Source organism: Stereum hirsutum (genome assembly GCF_000264905.1).
Source record: "Stereum hirsutum FP-91666 SS1 unplaced genomic scaffold STEHIscaffold_7, whole genome shotgun sequence".
NCBI classification, from domain to species: domain Eukaryota; kingdom Fungi; phylum Basidiomycota; class Agaricomycetes; order Russulales; family Stereaceae; genus Stereum; species Stereum hirsutum.
Genome location: NW_006763137.1, coordinates 732,384 through 752,658, shown reverse-complemented (window position 1 = coordinate 752,658; position 20,275 = coordinate 732,384). Strand labels below are relative to the sequence as shown.

Below are 20,275 nucleotides of genomic sequence, written 5' to 3'. Positions count from 1 at the left end.
GGGGGGGGGGTGCTGCGTACTGTAAGTTATGTAGAGTATGCATGTATGTAAAACGAAGTGTCTGTGGGGGGTGTATGTGTGTAGTTGTATGTGCAAGATAAGACGAGGCAAACCGAGGCAAGACGATACTCAGAACGGAACGAGACGGGCCAAGATGAAGCTAATAGTAACATGAAGTCTAGGTGAGGCGAGGCTACGCAAGGCTAATACTGTACGGGGATAGGAAGATGCAAAGGTGGAATAGGAATAGAACGGAACAGAAAGCTCTATAGGAAACGAGCGAGACCTGGCGAGACCAGAATGGTGTGGGGGTGTTGGGCGGCAAAAAAGACGTGGGTGTGGGCAGGTGTCGATGCGGAAGTGGTATGGACGAGGGCGCTGTCGGCGAACTGCGAGGGAAGGAGAGAAAGGAAGTCTATTGAGGGATCAATGATGGCCGATAGGGGCTTCGAGTAGCCGCAATTTGCGAAGATGGGAACCGACGAGACGAAAATGGAGACTAGGAATGGAAATTGCCGGGGCGCGTGATGCAGGCTCGGAGTGCGAATGAATAGGAACTTTGAAATGGGAGAGGGGTGGAGGTTGTGTGGGGGTGGCGGTGTGACTCCAAGAAGCATCCCGTGTTCGCCTCGTAAGCGACGAGGGAGGACATGGGACCGTTGCGCCCGTCGACGTTTTGTTTACGCAGGAGAGTACTCGATGGACCCGCTCGTGTCCATCTTTCCGTACTTGACCTTCTCCCCGCGCGAACGCACGAGGTCTTCCACGGTCTTGTACTGCCCGTTTTGCGTGCCATCTTGGAACCAGCCGAGGTGGTCTGCGATGAGATGGCTGTGGGTGGTGGACGTGGCACAATGCAGGAAGGGGGTACAAGGTTTTGAGTCAGCGTTTGATCTTAATGCTGAGCGACAGATTACCCGAAAGGGGTAGGGCACAAAGGGGGGTGTAGTGTGGGGTAGGCGATTGTGAAGCATGGATGTGGGGGGGAATGCAAAGCAAAACGTACCGGTTCTTGCATCCGGGGCATTCAATGAGGACAATGCCCGTCGTGTACGACCTCTTCGAGAACTGGTGCGTGCTCCGGGTGTTGCACTCGTCCGCCGTGCAGGTGAACGTCAAGCTCAGCGTCGGTTCCTGGCGCACGTATGGGTGTTCCTGTCCATGAATGTGCGTCGAGGAGGCGACATCGCCTGGGTAAGCATGACTGTGGTGGTGGTCGTGCTGGTGCGATTGGACTTGAGCCTGGGGAGAGTGAGCACAGGCAGAAGTGGTGATGGTCGACGCCGAGGCGGGGTTGACGGCGAGACGAAGGCGGAGTTGGGTGGAGAGCGTCGAGGGAAGCGATGAAGAAGGGGTGAGGAGAGTGCGGAGAGGGGGGGCAATGCCGGTGTTGCGGAAGAGACGGGTGGGCAGCATCGTTGGTAGTGATGGGGAGAGGAGAGAAGCGTCTAGTGGTCTATAGGTGGGTGTTGGGTGAAGAAGGGCTGGAGGCGGGGAATCGAGTATTTGAGTGCGGCGGGATAATGGTCGTAGCGGAGAAAGAAAGTTGTTGGGCCGGCTGCAGGGCCGGAACCTTATAGGGTGGCACCCAGTGGCACCCCCGCTCCACAAACATTTGTCAGCATCTTCCGGCGCTAACAACTTCAAACAGCCGCTCCCGGCGCTGTTTTAGGCCACCGCGCACGCCGTTCCGGCTTGTCTCACGTCTGTAACGCTCTCAATTATTCTATTCATATTTGATCTTTTCCCTATGTGGGTATTTATGAAGGTGAGGACTGCAACACACCGGTGGTGAAACGGTATCATGCTTGCCTTCCATACCGAACGGTTATGTGCTGACAGCAAGCGGCACGGGTTCGACTCCCGTCCGGTGTACGTTGATATTCGATATCGTTTTTGTCAATTTCATCGGACGACTCGAACGGGGAAAATACCATGTAAACGCGGTCTTCTGCAGTCCCCTCTGTAGACGTACTCCTTCTTCCTCCTGCGATCACGCGGCTCATAAGTACTTTTGTCCTTGTCCTGGAGAGTCTGCCATGCAAGTGCTTCGAAGGGAAAACTTGGCTTCATTCGGCCTACTCAGTTTTTAACGTATCCCATTTGGGTAATATGTGTGCGAGCTCTCGTGTTGACAGAACAAGTGGACGGTTGAGGATAGGAAAATCTGAAGGTTGTTCGCCTTCCGTGCTAGATTATAGCAACAGAACCTCCAAACGACTTGTCGTCGGCGGCATCGCCTACCAGCATACTTAAAGCAAAATAAAAGTTAGGGGGGAAAATACAGGATTATAACGGAGTTTGTATTCTACGTATGAGGGGATCAAGAGTATCAGAAGAGGACTGGCAGTACAGACTCCAGAGGTGAAGCTCAATGAGGTGCCACCTTGAAGAATTATGGATATATGTTTGACTAATGCAGAAGACACATCCGAACCGGTTGAATGACCGTTAATTTAGCATGGCATATAGACAAAGTCAAAGACCGTCGCACCTGATTTATCACGCTGACGCTCAAGCTATGCTTTCATGGAATCGCGACACGGTCCTGCCGGTCAGTGAAGCTGAAGAGACCCGAGATGGGATATGGAACTCCGAGACAGCTATTCCTGAATCCGTCTCAGGCGCTTCGCCATAGGACCCCTTTATGGTTTTGAATAAACAGATCATATACTTCAACTAAGTCCATGACTGATAAACGTACCATGTCACCAGGCCACGTCGGGACACTTCCAGTGTGGCCCTCTTCTGTGTCGTGCCCATCCTCGCACAGTTCTGGCCATGCCTCGTGGGCGTGGGGGGACATGTCACCGTCCATGCCACCCAGAGGAGCACCGATATGTCCCAGGAACTTGTTCTCGGCGTATTGAGCGTCCGAGAAGGCAGCATCGCTAGCGCAGCCCCTACGGCTGAAGGTTTTCAAGTTGAGTACGAGATGGTTGACGAGCATATTTGAGAAACTGGTGAAATGGCACGCTGGGTCAGCGCGGCACTGGGAACGAACTGGAAGGCAGGAGCGGCAACGGTGAAATTGACATTGACTTACACAGCGAATGCGGGGCTTGTGAGCGTTGTGAACGTCTGTCCTGCATGGGATATCTGACGAAGGCTTGTTTGTACTGGTATTTGGTTCATATAGAATGTCTTACCCCTGGTATAACTGAGGCCTGAGATCCAGCAATGAGGAGGTAAGTGGGTGGATGACGGCTGAGACACAACGGTCGACCTTACTATCGCAGAGCCGGCGCATCCGATACCAATAAGCAGGGTGAGCCTGACGACATCGACGTTAGTTGAACACAAGTTATAGCCAATACCAAACACTCTTACAAGAAATATACGATTCCTGTTCCCCCCCCCCCGTTAACGCCATACATGGGATATCAGAACAAAGAAAAGCGCACCATCCCGCAAGACCAGGCCGAATAAACTATTCCTCTCAAATCCAAAACCTCGCATCGTTTTCGCAGTACGATATGTCTTCTTGAGCGTCATAACCAGTACGAACAAATCGAAGAAGACGACAAGGACTGGGACGACTATCGAGACTGCGCGACGGGGTTATATGATTGTGAATCGGTATGCACGGAGCAGTGTGGAACCTACGGCTAAACGCACAAAATTGAAGACGGTCAGTCATCTTTCAAATGATCGAGTAGGGAACGGCGTACATGGAGATAACGTGGCCGTCGAGATGTTTTGCGCTCGGAGTCGCACATTGACCAAAGCGGTGCTCAATGGTTCCTTTTGTGGCATGGAAGGAATCCGTGACGATTTGCTGTCGTGCAGGTAAGTATATCAGTCGATGCAGATCGGGGAAGAACATACAAAGATATTGATGGCCACGCGCGGGACTGTCAAAACGGCGGAGGCGTACAACACCTTCCTATCCCGCATGAATATCGCATAAAGACGCAGAGTGAAAATGACTGATACATCTCAATCAGTACAGGTACGCTTTGATCATCGGCAAGACATGTTGTGAGCTCACTATTTGTGGTTGCGACCGATATGGCCCGTAAGATCAAGCCCACCAAACCCACATACGTACACCTGAGCCCATACATGCCATTAGCCACCGCGTACGTCCCGAAGATGTGTACGACGAGATTTGTGGACTGCTACTTACGCGTCTTGCGTCATACGTCCCGGGATTATCTGCAGCACTTGGACAATAATATATCCAAAGAAAGTGTATCTGTTTATGAGGTAAAGAACGAGTGTACCGGTCATATTACCGGATAGCAATACATCAATCTCGGACGAGATCGTGTGTGTATAGTCGAGGCACCAGAGAGCTAGAGTATGTAAGTATCAACGATGACGATACAGCCAATATAGCACCTCAGAAGACTCACCAGCGGCCGACGCAGTCGCATAGGCACTGAATAGTCTTCGAAACAATGAGTATTTATGTCACAATTATAGAAATAGGCGACTTACTCAATATCCAGCGCTGAAAGAGGTAGATGGGATGGAGACATAGCGAGCAAAAAGGACCGCCGGCGGCTGGAGACAATTCCAAGGGACCATTCACATATATATACACCTGGGGCTTGACATCATGATCACTGTTGGTAGTGCAATGATCGCTCGATCTTCTTGCTGCCACACAATACCATTGGTCCACAGGAGGGATCCGTTACGACGTGCAGATCAGTTGACGGAAACGTAACTCGTAACGTGGAATATTGTTGACAGAAGCTGTTTTTGTCGGAGGTGTTGCCCCCGGTGATATGTTGCGAGATGCTTAGTATTAGTATGAAACGAAATATCAGATTGAATCATGCATAGGCCTCCAGTGCCAGTGGCCAATGAGCCGACGTCCTCGGAAGAATGGCCACACAGGATCCATGACACCCAATAGGCAATAAGGAGCTGCTTCTGGCCCTATAGAGTCGATGCACCACAAATCAAGATCGTGCAGCAAATAAACCAATCAAACAGCGGGTAACCTCGAAGCTTGACAGGTTACCGACTGGCGTAACCGCAGAACGCGACTCTTCTCAAGTCTGAAACATTGAAATGGCACCTAGGCTGGCGTGAGTTCGGTCGCTCGCACACGTGTCCAATCAAAGATGTGTCGAACCGAGTGATCGGGTATCGTGTATTCGCCTGTGCATTCGGAACCGGTAAAGGGCTACAGGTGGCAAAGCTCCACAAACCTATGTGGCGATCTGATCCTTTGTTCGCAAGTCGGGTTTCTTGCGCGTTTCTGTCTGGCGTGAGGAAAGATAGGGAGACGAGGGTTCTGACATGATCAGTTACGCCTCCAGATCTGTGCAACGGTTACCTTTGAGTTCGCTACCGCATACTCATCGGTATGTCCGGACCAAGGGAAGAAAAAGAGATCAAAACTGTTGGAAGCCACAGACACATCGACATCCGTGGATTCGTCACCGCAAAATCGAGCGAGCCAATGATAGTGCACATAGCAAATAGAACTTCGATGGAAGCCGTGTAGCAGGACACGAAGGCTGAATCACAAACTTGATGGTCGAAATATGCATCGTCTCCGGTACGGATATTTATGCGTCATCTCGTAGAGATTCTTGCGCAAACTATGGGACATCCGGTGCGACAATCCCTCGTTGACTTCCTGGTTTATTTTGGGCCTCGCAGTCAAAGAGCTAAAAGCACCAATGATCAGAATGTCACGTAGGTGCAAGGTAAATATAACCGACCACGGCTCCGTCGAGACTGCTCTGCGGTGTGTCAATTGGCATTTCTTTGAGGGGAGAGTTCAATTCGGTGGTCCCTACTGAGCCCCCAATATTCCCAAGAAAGCTTTCTCGCACCAGTTGCGATTGCGTGGGCGAATCATGCAGGTGCATGCGTAAATTGAGTACGAGGTGGCTGCTCAGCATGTTCGGAAGCCTAAACATTACCACAGCTGAATTTATGGAGGAATCTAAGATCTCATGCAGCTTACACGGCAAAGAAAGGTCCTGTTATAGTGTCGAAGTTTTGGTTCGCCACGGAGATCTAGGCAGTCAACAAGGGTGACGACGTGTTAATTCGACAGGCCGGCACAGAGAATAGATCACGGCCGCTTACTCCTGGAATAAGTGAAGCCTACGGACTTACAAGTCAACACTGTGGTCAGACCAGTAGAGAAGATTGGCTTACGATAGCAGAACCCGTGCATGCCAGACCGATGGCTAAAGCGACCCTACGCAAGGCAGAGAAGTCGGCATCGGGCAACCCCAGGCCAAAGGAACAAGGATACCCACGAGAAGTACAGGATGCCTGACACAGTAATAATAGTATCAATGGATTGGCTTGGTCTCGAATGAGCCAGGAACATCAAGAGTCGCTTACCGTCCCTCTTCAAAAGCACCGTAAGGCTTATGTTCCCTAACCCAAAACTCTTCATTTGAAGGGCATCCCGATAGGTCTTCCGCAGCGTAAGTATAAGTATAAACAGGTCGAAAGCCGATACCAGGATCGGAACGGCAACTTGTGCTAGACGATAGTCGGATTCAGATATTGGACGGTCGAAGGCACATCTGGTACAAGGAGTTTACCGCTGAAGAACCAAATATAATAACAAGTCAAGTGGTGGTACGAATGCATGACATGAAAAGGTGGAACTGCTTACTTATTTAACACCCGCACATCTGCAACTTTCGTACTAACAACACATTGCCCATACGCACGAAGCAGCGATTGCTCGGTAGAATGACTCGCCTCAACCATTGCTTGCTAGCGAAAACAAGAAATGTATGAGTGCTGTATGACAGGAAGACGGGTAATTCACGTACAAATACAGCCAACCCAATGCGCGGGAAGATTAGCGCCACGGATGTCCACAATATAAGCCTGCTCTTGCCGTAGATGACGTACACCCTAAGAGCAAATAGGGCTGAGAAACAGCATGGTAAACAAAACCAATCCACCACAGGAATTGACTATAAACTTACCATTCGTGGTGGTTATAGAAATTATTTGTAGAATGATGGTCACTAAACCAAGGGGGATGCATCTATAGGGACCGCTGCGAATTGAAGCTAGGATATGGTATGGAAATGGATGCAGCATACGATTTGTTAGACATAGTGCCCGGGACTATAGAGATCAGTTGCCCAAGTATGAAGCCCAAGAACGAGTATCGGTTGATGAGGAAGAGGACCGAGGTGATGCTGGTCTTTCCTGACAATAGCATATCGACCTCTCGTGGGAACGTATACATAAGGTCTGTTATCCATAGAGCTATGTGGTCGACGAAGTTTGCCCAAGTCAAGGTGGGTAGGGTTGCATTAGCACAGAACGAACGGTTTGATTTAGACAAAAAACCAACTGGAAGCCGACGCTGTGGCATATGCACTAGCAAGCCTAGCAAGGACTTGAGTATGAAGTGTAAGCAGTAGTACAGAGCTAGCGTACCTTATGCGATATGTGAAGATAAGCCCAGATGCTTCCGAGTACGACATGAAAGTGGTCTCAGGTCAATAGAATAAGGATGTGTGTAATCGATCATAAGCACACCATGGCGGGTCCAAAGGGCATTCATATAGTGTCACTGGCATTGAGTGCTAGTGCCCGCCTGAGGCTTCTAGCATGACAAGTGTGATGGTGATATGCAGCTCGCTGTACGAAACGCCAAGGCTACGCAATAAGGGACTGAGAATTCGAGGACGGGTCCTACCCGAAGACATCTGAAGACATACAGTTTTCGGGATCTTCGTCAATCAGAACCACATTGACTAGGAGGAAATGCACAGCAGCAGGAGCACAGCAGCGGAAACCTGGGCTGATGTAGAACACTTTCGACGTGTGTTCTATGAAAAGAGTGTCTGTTTTAGGCTCCCGCAAGATATAAGGACATACCGATTGGCATTGCATGCTTGGACCACCATGAGAACAGACACTGCGGGATGTTTGAGATCCGTGAGAAGCAGCCTTGATGAGTTACAGCGCCATTACGGGGCCGCAAGTCAAGAAGAGAATACACAGTGAAACAGCGATAGTACAGGATTGTTCCTCAAACATGCGTCCTAGATCAGCTCCGCCGCTTGAGCATTCCGAGTCGAAAGCATCACCGCGAAGTCGGTGGCAAGTTCCAGTGAAGACTCGGAGAATAGCTCAGGGTTTCATGGGTGTTACACAAATAGTGATGGCAGTCCGCGCAAAAAACACTGCCCAGGCAAAAGAATAAGACATTAGTTGAGTAGACCGCGAGGCGGTAGTGACATTAGGTCCCAGGAGACAAGAGAGAGGAAGGATTGATACGCTTGAGTATCACAAACAATGCCAAACAACCCTTCTCAAAGCCATCTTGCTCCTTCAAGCCCCTGCTTGGTATCGTCCCTTGCTCTCTTGTCCACAGCGAAGCATTCATTGAAAAGACTTATGTCCCAGGGCTTCACTTCATGCGTAACATGCTTGCTAGATCTCGATGTCTTAACGCCAACCGCCCACACAAACGCTTGCATTCCACCTCGCCACACAACATTGCCACGGATCTACACAGCCGTGTACGAATATTACTTCGCGACACAGCACAGCCAGTGGCCGTGATAACATCATATATGCCTTCTTCGTCGAACTCGTCGACAGACTCGCCTACACATCCATTCCATGGTGCAACCTTATCCTCATTCGCCTCTATCTCCATGTCGCCACACCCACTCGTCGCTTTCTCTCTCCGAGTACCATCGCGCATGGCCACAACTCTTTCCCTACTCTCAAGTGGCGACTTGACACAATTTCAGCACACAAATCCCGAGCGAATATTGCCAGAAACGCACTTTGTTGCCAACATTCTTTCTGCTTCTCAACCCCGAACTGCACTCCTCTTCTCAAGGCCGGACCTACATCCTCGACCATTCGACGACGTCCAATGGTCTTCAACTGCGGAAGGTCTTCCCATAGTACATGACAGCCTTGGAGCAATGAGTTGTCGCATAGTTGCCGGACCATGGCCCTTGCATGATCTAGATGCGTTGGGTGGCCGGGATGAAAAGCAGGGAGAGGCAGAGAGGGCGACAGAGCTGGAAGTTGGTGCAGGCGAGGTATCATCGGAGTTGTTCATCGCGCGAGTGATGCGTGTAGAAGACGTTCCGTTGACAGAAGCGAAGGCGAACGAGGCGATCAGAGATGATGCGTTACGGACGTTGCCCTTGCTGTATCACCGGAGGCGATATGCAAGTACACAAGATTTAGAAACACAACCCTCGTCAGGCTTCTGAATTATACCATACGGACATCATTAATCCCCTAGGGATTTTCTTGGGATATGTACACATCAATGAGCCGTGCCAGTCCATGAATCCCGCCACACCGGTTCACATGCCCAATATACTGGTGACCAAGTACCTAAGTACACGGTGGGCGTTCAGCCCATGACCGCTTTAGTTTACGGAAGGAGAATGCCAAGGTATGGTATAAATTACAGATGATTTTGTGCGTATACAGAGCAAAGACCCTCAAAACACAGAATAGGAAAGGCCACAGTCCCTCGTCAGTCCGTACATCTCGAACGTCACCCGAAATCTGGACAGATATCTCAGATTTTCATGAACGAGAACAGCGACCCCATGTCGACCCATCTCCGACCGCTCCTATCAAGATACTTCTCCACCGCCTGCGACATTCGCTGCAAGAAGTCCGCCTGAAGCGTTCCGAGCGTCACGATATCATCTGTATGCCACAAAATCAACGCTCAGCAACGATGAAAGAAGAGTAAATGGGATGGGACAGAAACGCAATCGCACCATGTCTCTTCCCAGTTGCTGCTTTTGCCGCCTTCTCGACGTCAAACAAGTAGGCCAAGTACCGCAACTGGTTGTACATCTCCGCATCCGAAAACTGTCATAACAACACCAATCATATCAGCGCTCTGAGACTCACTTAATCCGAAAGACGACAGTCAAGTAGGACACGTACCTCGAATGCGACCTTTCCGCGACATCCGGGTTTTAAACATCTCCTCCCATACACCGCCATCTGCCTCGTCCGATTTCCGCATGTAGGGTCATCGCAGACGGTCCAAGCCTCGTAGTACCTGGCTATCGATTTGCGAATTTCGGCTTCGAGTTGCACCTGCAGACTGGCTGTGCTGAACGGCTTTTTACAGGCTGGACATGTCGGTCCAGAAGGAAGGACAATGGAAGACTGCAGGAAACATTTTATGAGTTACGACCGACAAGAACGATGATAGTGGGAACGCACATCGCGGTCACCAATGGGAGAAAAGGCGGTATGTGCCTCACAGTGCCGACACCGCACGATGAATGGTTCAGCATCTTTATATCGTTCGCTGTCGGGGACTTGGGAGTCCAATGTGCCGAAGTAGCGTTCTTCAGCTTCACCGACTACATTGTGCCTGTACCGTCCAGGATCAAGACCTAGGTCCAAGGTAAAGATTGGTTAGGACGAGGGGACGGTGAGTAAAACGAAATTGTATACGGACCTAGACATTCAGCCAATCGAGCTCTGTCTGTTCCCTCGATCGGATCACAGAGACGCTCGACGGGTGGTAGAATCTGGTTAGCCAGGTAATATTCGTAATCTGCGAAAACGAATTTAGCCCCAAAAAGCAGAGCCGCCACAGGGATGAGCAAGCCGTACCGATCTTCAGCTCCTCAGCAGCCTTCTTGATCTCCTCCGGATGCCTCGCCCTCTCTGCCTGTCCAGTTTTCCCTCCTGACCCCTCAGTCGCTTTCCCCTCGAGGCAGAATATATAAGGAATGACGTCTCCGGCCCTTGAGTCCACACCCAGTCTCTCCTTCATCCTGAACGCTACCTGAACGTGAGGTTGGCTCTTGGCGTCGGGGTAGTCCTTGGGGTTCTTTCCTAGTCGCTTGAAAATGATGAATTCCTCGACTTTGACTTGGTTGGTTCTGATAGAGGTAGATAGCGTGGTGAGATATTCGTGAATGTTCTCGACGACGACCTCGGTCGGTTCACCCGAGAGGATTTGGTCAAGAACATATCTGTGGTGCGGAGTTAGAATAGCTTCGCCTCCGCCGAAATCAAACAAAACCGGACGTACTGGGACACAGACTTGGAGAGTGCGCAGTACTCTCGTCGTTTCATGTCGAGACCTTTAACCTCAGTCGTAGTTCGTGTCCCATCCTCGACTTTGATAGCGGCATACTTCTTCTTCTGCAGCAGCAATAGCCGCTGGAAGACACCGTCCAGGTCGATCTCAAGGAGTTTGTATCGCTCATTAACAGCCTTCTTGAACTCGGCTGAAATCTTGAGGGCGTCGGAAAGCTCCGTTACGTTGGAGTTTACGAACAGGGAGTCCGTGTCACCGTAGATGACCTACAACATACGATGAGTATCCATTTGCAAGAGCGAAGAAACTGGTGAGGAGAAACATACGTCAAGTTGAAGGCTCTCCGCCAACTCCCTTGTGTTGGTCAGAATCTCACGACCCTTGAATGTCGTAAGAGCGGCAAGAGGTCGAGCAAAGAACCGCGAGCCTTCGAAACCCAAACACCCGTACATACTATTGGCCGTAAGCTTCAAGGCTTGTTGCTTGATGTCGAACTGAGAGCACAATATTAGCCTCCATAGAAGAACGAGAGATGGACGGCATACCTGCAGGAGTTTCGCATGGGGCAGCGAGCGGTCTTTCATGAGAGATTTGACTTGTCGACGTCGGTTTACCAACGTGGCAATAAGACGTGGGAGAACACCCTGTGGTACGTCGTCCTCTGGAGGTTCAGGGATCTTCTCCTCTTCGCCGTCCTGCGAGCGATACAATAAGTACTTTAAGAAAATGCAAATGGTCAAGTGATATAGATACGAACCTCGGCCTCCGGTCGATCAATCGTGGTGAAGTCGATGTTGTACTCTTGTATGATACTGGGGTACAGCGAATTGAAGTCCATGACCAGGATGTACTTGTCCCATAAACCCCTCTTCGGCTCGAAGACGAGACCACCCTTGTACTTATCCTTCTTATTCTTGCTCTTCTTCCCTGTCTCCTCGCCGTCCTCATCGACCTCGACTTTGATCTGAGCCGCCTTCCTACCCCATTGCTTGTCCGGGCAGATATATTTGAGCCGATGGAATTCGTGCAGCAGAATATATTCGTTCCGCTCAGCACGGCCTCCGTTCAACGTCTTGTTCCTAAGGTTAGAAATTAGGATGGTGCCGGGAAGAAAAATCAAGTACAAAAATAACGAACCATGAGTTACCTGCGAGATTCGTCAACTGCCTCGTTAAAGGCAGCATCTGAACCTTACAAGCCAGCGCCATCTGCAAATGAGCATCCAGCTCGCAATGCCTCACGAACCTAACCAACTTCTCCGGCCCCTTCACCGCAAAATCGAAATACTCGTGTGTCTCGTCCGCATCAATATCCTGTCTGTCCACCTTCAAATGCGTCTTGCACATCTCGGTAAGCGCCCACGTCGTCGATGAGATCATCGACTTCGCAGCATCAGAGCCGAGGTCACAGAGTAGCCGACCTTGAAGGAAACGGATGTTGGTGCCCTGTCGACCAATGTTGGGCCACTTCACGCGACGGAAGCGACCGAGACGGGACCAGTGATCGACTTTGAGCTCGCGCATGCGATGAAGAAGGACATCGAGGGAGACACCGAGGAACTCGTGTCCGACGACAACATCTGGGTCGGCTTTGTGAAGAGTGACTGATACGACAGAAGATTTTGAGCGTTCAGGAATCTTTAAAGTTAGCAAGAAGAACTCTTACGTAGGAGGCTGCTCAAGAGCATGCGCTCGTTGAGCACAGCAGAAATCGTCCCCTTGCCATTCGACCTGACGACGTTCTCGAAGTTCGGTGGAAAACGTTCAAGTGGCCGTACCAGCGTGTGCACGCTGCATGGTAGCTGCTCCGGTGGCGTACCGTCTTCGATCTGAACTGCAGAACACCATGAGACCACTACCCTCAGTACTGCTCAAGACACAGGAACGCTTACAGTTCGACCAAATTCGGGCAGTAACACATACAATCTCTCTGATATTCTCCGCATGATTAACAATGGTTCGGACACTGAGGCTCGCGACGGTGAGAGGTGGCATCTCCTTGGGTGCATGGGCATCCGTTTCTGAAAAGGGGTTGAAGTCCTTCGGGTCGCTCACAATCACTTCCATTTTACACCACGAGGCCTTTATAAATACAAGGCTCAGAAAATCGGTAGATAAATAGCAGTCGAAATCGAGACTCACTCCCTGGTGCTCGACGTGTGGCTTCTGCACCTTGATCCAACAGGGGCCCATTATCCGCCGCTTGATAACGAGAAGTTCGAACGCACTGGTGTTGCTACCGAAAACGCGAGAGAAGTTCGGGCTAGTGACATCGGTAGGTATTTGTGGTTCTGGCGAAAGGTTCAGCGAGACAGAAAGCATAATCAAAAGCGACAGAAGTACCATCGAACCCATAGACGACCTTTAACCACGAAGTCTCCTCCTTTGGAACATCAGCCACTCCAAACGCGTATTTCCTCTTCACAAACTTGGCCTTCCACGTCTTGATGCCTGCCTTCTTCCGCACCTGGTCGAAGTCACTGTAAACGTCTTTCATCCCAGGCACAACATCAGTCTCGTAACCTTCGCCGTCCTGTCGTTTTTCTCGAGGAAGAACGAATAGATTCCGCTGCAAGTTGTTAACGGCGACGCAGCATGAGACCCATGCCTTCGTTGTTTTGTCGAGAGTCTTGCCGATAAAGTAGAGAACACCTTCGTGCTCAAGATAGTCGAGCCAAAAGAAGCGGAACGAGCCGTCAGGTTCGAGGGCGGAAATATTGTTGGTGTTCTGCGGGGCAGTGGCGGCAGCCGTGTTGAGGGTACCAAACGATTCGTCGCCAGCGACAGCAAGAGAGTCGTAGACGGAGAGCCATGATGGATGTTCTTCCTCCTTCTTGGTTTCTGGTTTCGCAGGCTTTGAAGGCTTAAGGTCGACGGGCTTGGGTTCGACTTTGACTGTTGGTTCTTCGTCCACCTCCATAAACGAGCTCATGTCCATCTCGTCGAAAGACGCGTCATAATCGATATCTTCGTCAGTGGTCGCGCCTACATCCATCTTGCCCATTTTCTCGATAGCTGGTTTTATTTCGGGCATCTCGCCTGTACGTGGCCTCTTCCGCGGGCTTGGAACCCGTTCGACGACATCATAATCAGAGGGTGGCTCGAAGCCATTGTCGAATCCATCCGAACTTGGTGCGTCAGAGTAAGGATCGTGACTACTGTCGCCATTTCGGTAAGCCGGACGAGGAGGAGATGATGATCGGGAGGCGTAGCGATAACTCGGTGAAGGTTTGCGTTTCCTAGACCCTGAAGCGTGTTTAGATGCGGCGGGTACAGGCTTGGTGTCCATGTCGCCTAGTAGGGCAGACATGAAGTCGCTCTCTTGTTCAACGGAGACGGCGGGTCGATAGGCTGCGATAGGCGCAGGTGCCGGTGGAGGAGGGGCTTTCGCTTTAGGCTTCGACTTTGACTTCCCATTAGTCTTCTTCGCTGTGACCCGATAGCCTTCAATCAGCCAGTGGCATAGATGAGAGGAGGAAGATCATACAAGCTCGTCTATCGTGTTCTTCCTCCTCATCCTGACTGTCACCACCGCCCGTCCAATCATCCATGCCGTTGTCCATATAACCATCTACACCATCATCTTCAACGAAATCATCCTTCTGGAGGCGGCCCTTGACGATGCTTTTGTATTGGTCCTCGGTCACGACATCGTATAGATCAGCTTCTTCTTCATCCTGAATGATCATGTTTCAGCATCAGAATCGGTGATGGCACAGAAAATATATTCAAAGAAACTCAGGACTTAGAATTACGATCGGAGAGCATGCCTCCTCCGAACAAGGAAAGGTGGTCATCCGCGAGTGTATCACACAACTCGTACCGCATCTCGTAGTCAGCTGCAGTCTCGTTCGACGAGGTAGACCTAGCCTATAGTGCATATAAACTCCATACGGAGCACAACGACAATACCGTTGCAATAGATACACGCAAATGTGGAATGAGTTCTCCATCGCCCGCACCCGAACAGGTGGACTGGTCAGACGCGGTGTCTCGCCGAGCGCGCCTGCGCCATATATACTATTCCATCAGAGTAAACAAGCAAGCATTTGCTCCAGCGCAAGCATGCATAGGGTAAAGACGTAACAGAGCGTACTCAACCTCTGCATTCACGAAATGACACACACCTTCCATGTCCTACCTCCTCCTTCTCTCGCCTTCTTATATTCCGCTAACTTCGCAAGCTTGTCCTTTCTATCACGCCTCGCACGTTCTGACATCGTGCTGGTCTGATATATGAGTTTGTATGAGATATCGCGAGACCAACCGCGAGAGGAAGATTGAAATGAAGGATGACCGAAAGATGCGACCCGACGCGTCTTGGACGCGCCTTGTGGCGGAGTTCGAAAGCGCGTCGCGCTATCGGCTTGACCCGCGCCTCTCTTCACTCAATATTAATAGGAACGCGACCACTCACCGTTCGTGTATTACAGTAAGTACCTGTCAACATTTCGGTTCTACCTGAGCTCAAACTCAAAACCATAGATTAGTTGTTCGCCAGCGCCTTTTTATTATATTACTATGGATTCTGACTTGGACACTCGCCCCTCAAAACGTCCCAGGCGCCATGATCAAGGCGTGCTCGGTCCAGCTGCAGAAGAGAGCGGCTCGAATAATGCAGAAAGCGTTCATGATTATGCGTTCGTCAAGGATGAGGAACTCTGGATCCGTGATGGAAACATTATTCTAGTATGCGGCGGCCATGCCTTCAAAGTTCACGAAGGGGTCCTTGCCCTCAATTCCGTGGTGTTTCGCGACATGTTCAAGGTCGCCACATCCTCAGCTTCGTTCGACCAATCTGCGCAAGAATGCCCAATTGTCCACCTCGACGACAATGTAGATGATGTCAAGCACATTTTGAGGGCCTTGTACCATAGAGAGTAGGTCTTCTCTTGATTTTGTTGACGCGAGTACGCTGGGTCTCTGACGCTCGCTATCGGTAGCTACTTTCAACCAGGCTTGAAACCCGTCGTGATGACCACACTTGCCTCTCTGCTTCGCATTTCCACAAAATACATCATGGACATTATCCGCGAGGATGTCATCGAACATCTCCAAATTTTATTCCCGTCGACGCTCGAGGCGTATCAGTCCCCAAAGCGCACCGCGATGCATTCGGAAGACCATAACCCTGTCCTCGCCGTCAATCTCGCCAAAGCCAACGACGTACCATCCATCCTTCCATGCGCATACTACGAATGCATGATCCTTCCCCTAGACTCCATTCTCGACGGACTACCACAACCGAACGGCGATCATGCCAGTCTATCACCATCCGCCCAGCGTACATGTATCATCGCCCGCGAAACCCTTCGAAAACTCATATTCACGGAAGCTGATTACAGAATCTGGAAAGGCTGGGACGCTGGTGATTGCGATGACTCACTATGGTGCTTCCAAAAATGGGAGAAAATACGCAAAGATGCTCAAGAAGGCCACTACTGGAACGACGGATACAGCTACGACGTGTTCGCGACGAGCCCCTCACGTGATTGGCTTTGTTCGAAAGCCTCTCAGCGTCCGTGTGAGGAGTCGTGCTGGCCTGAGTGGACGGAGACCGAGATACATGCAAGGCGTCGTATTTGGAGTCTCTTGCCGAGCATGATTGATCTCGGATCGTGGCCTCTTGTTCTGAAGCAGGGAAACGCGGAGGCGGACCAGGACGAAAACACGGGCCAAACAGCATAATCTTGATAGGGACCAACGTATGGTACACATATAACGTCCCCAATACAGTAGAGTACAGCATGAATTCTTGATCTACTGTGCTACCGACTCCCATTTTTCTATTCCATACAATCGCGGCAACTCGTTCCATAACAAGTTTTTACCTTTCTCTTCCGCTTGCTCCATATGCCACTGGCAATGCTCGCACAAAAACACCGTCTCGCCTTGTGCACTCATCGCGCCCTTCTTTAGAATATTGTGTGAAGGGTCCCAGTATCGTCCCGCATGGGCTTCATACGCCAATTCTGCCACTGCCCCCACACACGATAACTCGTCCTCGCACGATATCCTGCCGAACCCTTCTCTTTTGCCCCACAAGGAAACGTCCGCCATCGTGTGATAAAGTCGCAGGAGCATGTCTCGTCCCTTAAGGCACTTCCGACGCGCGCTCGGTGGAAGCTCCACCCGAATCTCCTCTTTAACCTCGGCGTCCTTTCCTTGAGAGTCCCCCTCTGAATCCGCCGAAGCCATCTGGAGCACGAATCCATCGAACAGCTCCTCTATCTTCAACAGAGAACACTCGTAATACGCCACCGGCATGATCGACTTCACGTCATTCTCCTCCGCCATATTCACTGCCAGAATCGGATGGTAGTCCACCGGGGTGAGGGCTTTTCTGTCATCGCTGACATAGGCGTCGAGGGTGGAGGGAAAAAGGATTTCGAGGTGTGATATTACGTCGTTTCGGAGTCGAGAGACGGCGTATTTTGTGGAGGAACGGAGAAGTGAGGAGAGGGTGAGGAGCGTATAGGGTTTGCCTGGTTGGAAGTGTCTGAAAAGATAGATCGGGTTAGCATTAGCGTATCGCGAGCAATAGTACTTGTCGACAGGAAGAAGAACGGGTCTGAATCACGACTAACCTCCGGAGATACAACGCATTCAGCAGATTAAGAATATCTTCTGCCTTGTCCGGCAGATCCAGCACCAACACACTGGGACCAGAAGATAGAGCAGAACTGGGCGCCGACGACTCTATAGTTTCGATATCGGGCACAAGCTTTGCCTCATGTTCTGCGAAAAGTCTCTCAAAGACGGGCGAATGCATGGACAAAACGCCGCGATGGACGCGACATTCGAAATGTTCGCAACGAAGAACAACGTTGCCATCGGACATCCATAGACCTCGTTTGTATTGGGATGAGGAAGGCTGCAACCTGTTAGCGCTAGGATTGTGCAATGAGCCCGGAAGAGATGCCATAAGTACACGATGAAGTTCGTTGAAGATAGCAAATCGTACTCGCTTGCCCGGTTGAAATCCCGTGTACTCTGCCTTTGGGAGACTAGCAAATCGCAGTGCGAGACCGACGCGACGCGACGCGATAAGTGTTCATTACGCCACATTGTAGTGCCACACACTGGCTTCCCACTATATTTCTGTACGACCTTGTACGACTCAGTGACGAGAGCTTCTATGGCAGCAGATACAAATGGTACAAACAAGATGAAAAGGCTCGTAAATGTGGCAGGAAATTTGAATACTAGGCGAACGAGTTGACACTTCCTCAACGGACGAGACATCCAAATGCGATGGCTCAGACGCCACTCAATATCATCACTGTCACACCTGCTACAACCAAACCCCACCCTCCAAATGTCCATGGTGCAAATGATGAATGCCCCGCTGCATTGGTCAGACCACTAAGATTCGAAGGCAGCCCCTGGTACTCAAAAGTCACATTCTGTGCGAAAGAGGTGTTCCTGCATCCGCCGTTAGCGATGTCGATGTCCTTGAGGTCATCCTGAACGCGCTTTCGGATAAGTGTGAGCACAAAAATGTCGACAAGAAAGAAGGTATGTTGAAACAGGTCAAGTCAGTTCGGGCGGCGTATGTGTGAGAAACGAAGCCATAGAGAGGAAGATAAGGGACTTACGGGTGTCCGGAAGAACATATACGTGCTGTTGTCTATCCCTTCAAACCCACTGGTGTCATATGGGAAATGGTCCTTGTCATCCGTCGCCGAGGTATTCCTCAGCAGGATGCACTATGCGACACTCGTATCAGCCGATCGAGCCTTTCTCCGAAACACAGAAAGAGGGACTGAAGGAGCCCACGTACAGAAACTTGACTCCCAAACGTTGCCCGCGCAAGCGGATAATCTTGCATCACATCCGGATTGGACGTATCAGCAATGAGGACAAAACTCCTGTTCGGAAACGTCTCAAGGATCTGGAAAAGGGTGACTTTGCGGATGGAGAGTGTTTGGTCTATTGTTGTGAAGTTTTCGGGCCGGACATCGAAGGAGCCTGTAGCGCACATAGTCAGCTATCAGCTCTGATGAATGAAGACGAGAGGATGACAAAGGGAGGTACTTTATGTACTGACCAAGCGGGTACTCCGAATATACAAAACTCTCGTAAGCTCTTGTGACTTGTTCGGGGGTTGTAGTAAGATAGTGGAAATGGATGTTTGGGACAGAGATACTCCAATTTTGAAAAATTTCGGGCATGTTCATCCATGGTCGGTAGGCATACGCGAAGGAGTTATCAAGCCCATCCTCTGGAGAGTAGATCTACTGCCGTAGCGCTTGTAGTTAGCGATTGAGAGCGACGTGGAGATGAAGGAAAGCATGAGGATGACGTGAGGCGCACTTGGGTAATACGAAGGATATCGTCGATGTCGGCCACGATGGTAACTCCCTCTGTTGACGGAAAATACGCTGTGGCGTTCCCAGCTGCACACACCACGCCTATAAGTCTCCATAAGAGATAAAAGATATAGCTCATCCAACTCGCTATTAGCATCCTGCCCAGAAACCACGTTAACCACGGTTGTGTTCAGCCCGCCCTGTCCATCTGGCACGTTCTTGCCACTCAAGCTTCCCAACCCCACCCATTCATTGAACTCGCCAATTGCATCCGTTTGCCCACTCAATGTGAAATTTGCGACGTCGCCCTCATCCTCTCCAAATGTCAACAAGAAATCGAGTGTGACGCCAGATTGAGGGATCACAAGGAGAGAGGCGGTGAGATTTCGTGATTCCGCTAGTTCGGACGAGTTGAGTGATGATGTGTTGAGGTTCGGAAGGAATGGTTTGGCTGCGTCGTCGATTTGAGAGTCAGAAAGAGGAGGTTGCTTGTAGGCTGTGCCATGCATCCGGAGTTGCCAGCCGTTGCTTGTCCAGTTGGCATACCCGCTGAAGGCACGAACGGACCGCCACCCGTCAATCCGAGTAGTATAACGTAGATTGATTGCTAATACGCACGGCACATTCAACACCTGCAGCGGCTCCGCGTCAATCTGCTCGTCAGTCAGATTATATTTCGCTTTGATATCATCTGCTGTTGGTAGTCCAGTATACGCAGGTAGGATCCCGTTCGCCACGTCACTAGGTAAAGCACCAAGATACGACGTGACTGCAGCAGGTATAGCGGTTATACTGCTTATGATGCCAGACAAATCTCGTCGCTCTCTGTCGTACGACAGAGTCTCCAGTCGGTCGCCGACGCGCAATATTGGTGTCGGCGTGATGCCAGGGCTCGGAGGGATTGTGGCTCCATTTACGAGAGGCAGAGTGCAAATGATAGCAAAACCAGTCATGTACAT

At 50.6% G+C, this 20,275-nt stretch overlaps 8 protein-coding genes and 1 non-coding gene across 9 annotated transcripts; 3 read left to right on the top strand and 6 right to left on the bottom strand.

The window, feature by feature from the left end:
- Positions 1-4: 4 nt before the first annotated feature.
- Positions 5-1,467, bottom strand: STEHIDRAFT_139405 (zf-DNL-domain-containing protein). Its single transcript, XM_007304177.1, has 2 exons — positions 1,007-1,467; positions 5-831 (listed from the first exon to the last, which is right to left on the bottom strand). Exons 1-2 carry the CDS (start codon positions 1,414-1,416, stop codon positions 681-683), a joined length of 561 nt encoding a protein of 186 aa, XP_007304239.1. The 5' UTR covers positions 1,417-1,467; the 3' UTR covers positions 5-680.
- Positions 1,468-1,782: 315 nt separating this feature from the next.
- STEHIDRAFT_t153 lies at positions 1,783-1,875 on the top strand. Its single transcript has one exon. It is a non-coding gene; the product is annotated as a tRNA-Gly (tRNA).
- A 639-nt stretch (positions 1,876-2,514) lies between these two features.
- STEHIDRAFT_156860 (uncharacterized protein) lies at positions 2,515-4,484 on the bottom strand (the record flags this gene model as incomplete). The annotated part of the gene is made up of 6 exons (XM_007304176.1): positions 2,515-2,643; positions 2,705-2,903; positions 3,672-3,778; positions 3,829-3,929; positions 4,359-4,384; positions 4,444-4,484. The coding sequence occupies 6 exons, from the start codon at positions 4,482-4,484 to the stop codon at positions 2,515-2,517; spliced, it is 603 nt and encodes a 200-aa protein (XP_007304238.1).
- A 1,170-nt stretch (positions 4,485-5,654) lies between these two features.
- STEHIDRAFT_139404 (uncharacterized protein) lies at positions 5,655-7,433 on the bottom strand (the record flags this gene model as incomplete). Its single annotated transcript, XM_007304175.1, has 12 exons — positions 5,655-5,877; positions 5,933-5,985; positions 6,058-6,075; positions 6,130-6,172; positions 6,234-6,249; positions 6,322-6,467; positions 6,602-6,705; positions 6,765-6,865; positions 6,924-6,985; positions 7,044-7,212; positions 7,301-7,335; positions 7,387-7,433. The coding sequence occupies 12 exons, from the start codon at positions 7,431-7,433 to the stop codon at positions 5,655-5,657; spliced, it is 1,017 nt and encodes a 338-aa protein (XP_007304237.1).
- A 948-nt stretch (positions 7,434-8,381) lies between these two features.
- Positions 8,382-9,215, top strand: STEHIDRAFT_97207 (uncharacterized protein; the record flags this gene model as incomplete). The annotated part of the gene is made up of 1 exon (XM_007304174.1): positions 8,382-9,215. The coding sequence occupies one exon, from the start codon at positions 8,382-8,384 to the stop codon at positions 9,189-9,191; it is 810 nt and encodes a 269-aa protein (XP_007304236.1). The 3' UTR covers positions 9,192-9,215.
- A 293-nt stretch (positions 9,216-9,508) lies between these two features.
- On the bottom strand, positions 9,509-15,224 carry STEHIDRAFT_57444 (DNA polymerase alpha catalytic subunit; the record flags this gene model as incomplete). The annotated part of the gene is made up of 17 exons (XM_007303921.1): positions 9,509-9,642; positions 9,717-9,810; positions 9,889-10,116; positions 10,174-10,349; positions 10,415-10,513; positions 10,573-10,937; positions 10,997-11,271; positions 11,332-11,499; positions 11,551-11,700; positions 11,763-12,084; positions 12,143-12,608; positions 12,665-12,838; positions 12,897-13,086; positions 13,147-13,295; positions 13,348-14,433; positions 14,492-14,681; positions 15,132-15,224. 17 exons carry the CDS (start codon positions 15,222-15,224, stop codon positions 9,509-9,511), a joined length of 4,359 nt encoding a protein of 1,452 aa, XP_007303983.1.
- Positions 15,225-15,525: 301 nt separating this feature from the next.
- On the top strand, positions 15,526-16,110 carry STEHIDRAFT_57674 (uncharacterized protein; the record flags this gene model as incomplete). The annotated part of the gene is made up of 2 exons (XM_007303941.1): positions 15,526-15,884; positions 15,948-16,110. Coding segments are annotated over 2 exons (522 nt in total), but the record flags the coding sequence as incomplete, so codon positions are not given.
- A 62-nt stretch (positions 16,111-16,172) lies between these two features.
- Positions 16,173-17,959, bottom strand: STEHIDRAFT_121466 (uncharacterized protein; the record flags this gene model as incomplete). Its single annotated transcript, XM_007304173.1, has 2 exons — positions 17,592-17,959; positions 16,173-17,503 (listed from the first exon to the last, which is right to left on the bottom strand). Coding segments are annotated over exons 1-2 (1,051 nt in total), but the record flags the coding sequence as incomplete, so codon positions are not given.
- A 304-nt stretch (positions 17,960-18,263) lies between these two features.
- STEHIDRAFT_57917 (uncharacterized protein) lies at positions 18,264-20,269 on the bottom strand (the record flags this gene model as incomplete). The annotated part of the gene is made up of 7 exons (XM_007303961.1): positions 18,264-18,470; positions 18,603-18,713; positions 18,788-18,975; positions 19,055-19,241; positions 19,321-19,426; positions 19,461-19,865; positions 19,935-20,269. 7 exons carry the CDS (start codon positions 20,267-20,269, stop codon positions 18,264-18,266), a joined length of 1,539 nt encoding a protein of 512 aa, XP_007304023.1.
- Positions 20,270-20,275: the final 6 nt, after the last annotated feature.

Excerpts from the sequence above, each read along its gene's own strand:
- STEHIDRAFT_139405 (XM_007304177.1), bottom strand. The coding sequence starts at position 1,416 with ATGCTGCCCACCCGTCTCTTCCGCAACACCGGCATTGCCCCCCCTCTC. Across the intron at positions 832-1,006 it reads TGCCCCGGATGCAAGAACCG|CCATCTCATCGCAGACCACC; the intron begins GTACGTTTTGCT and ends CACCACCCACAG.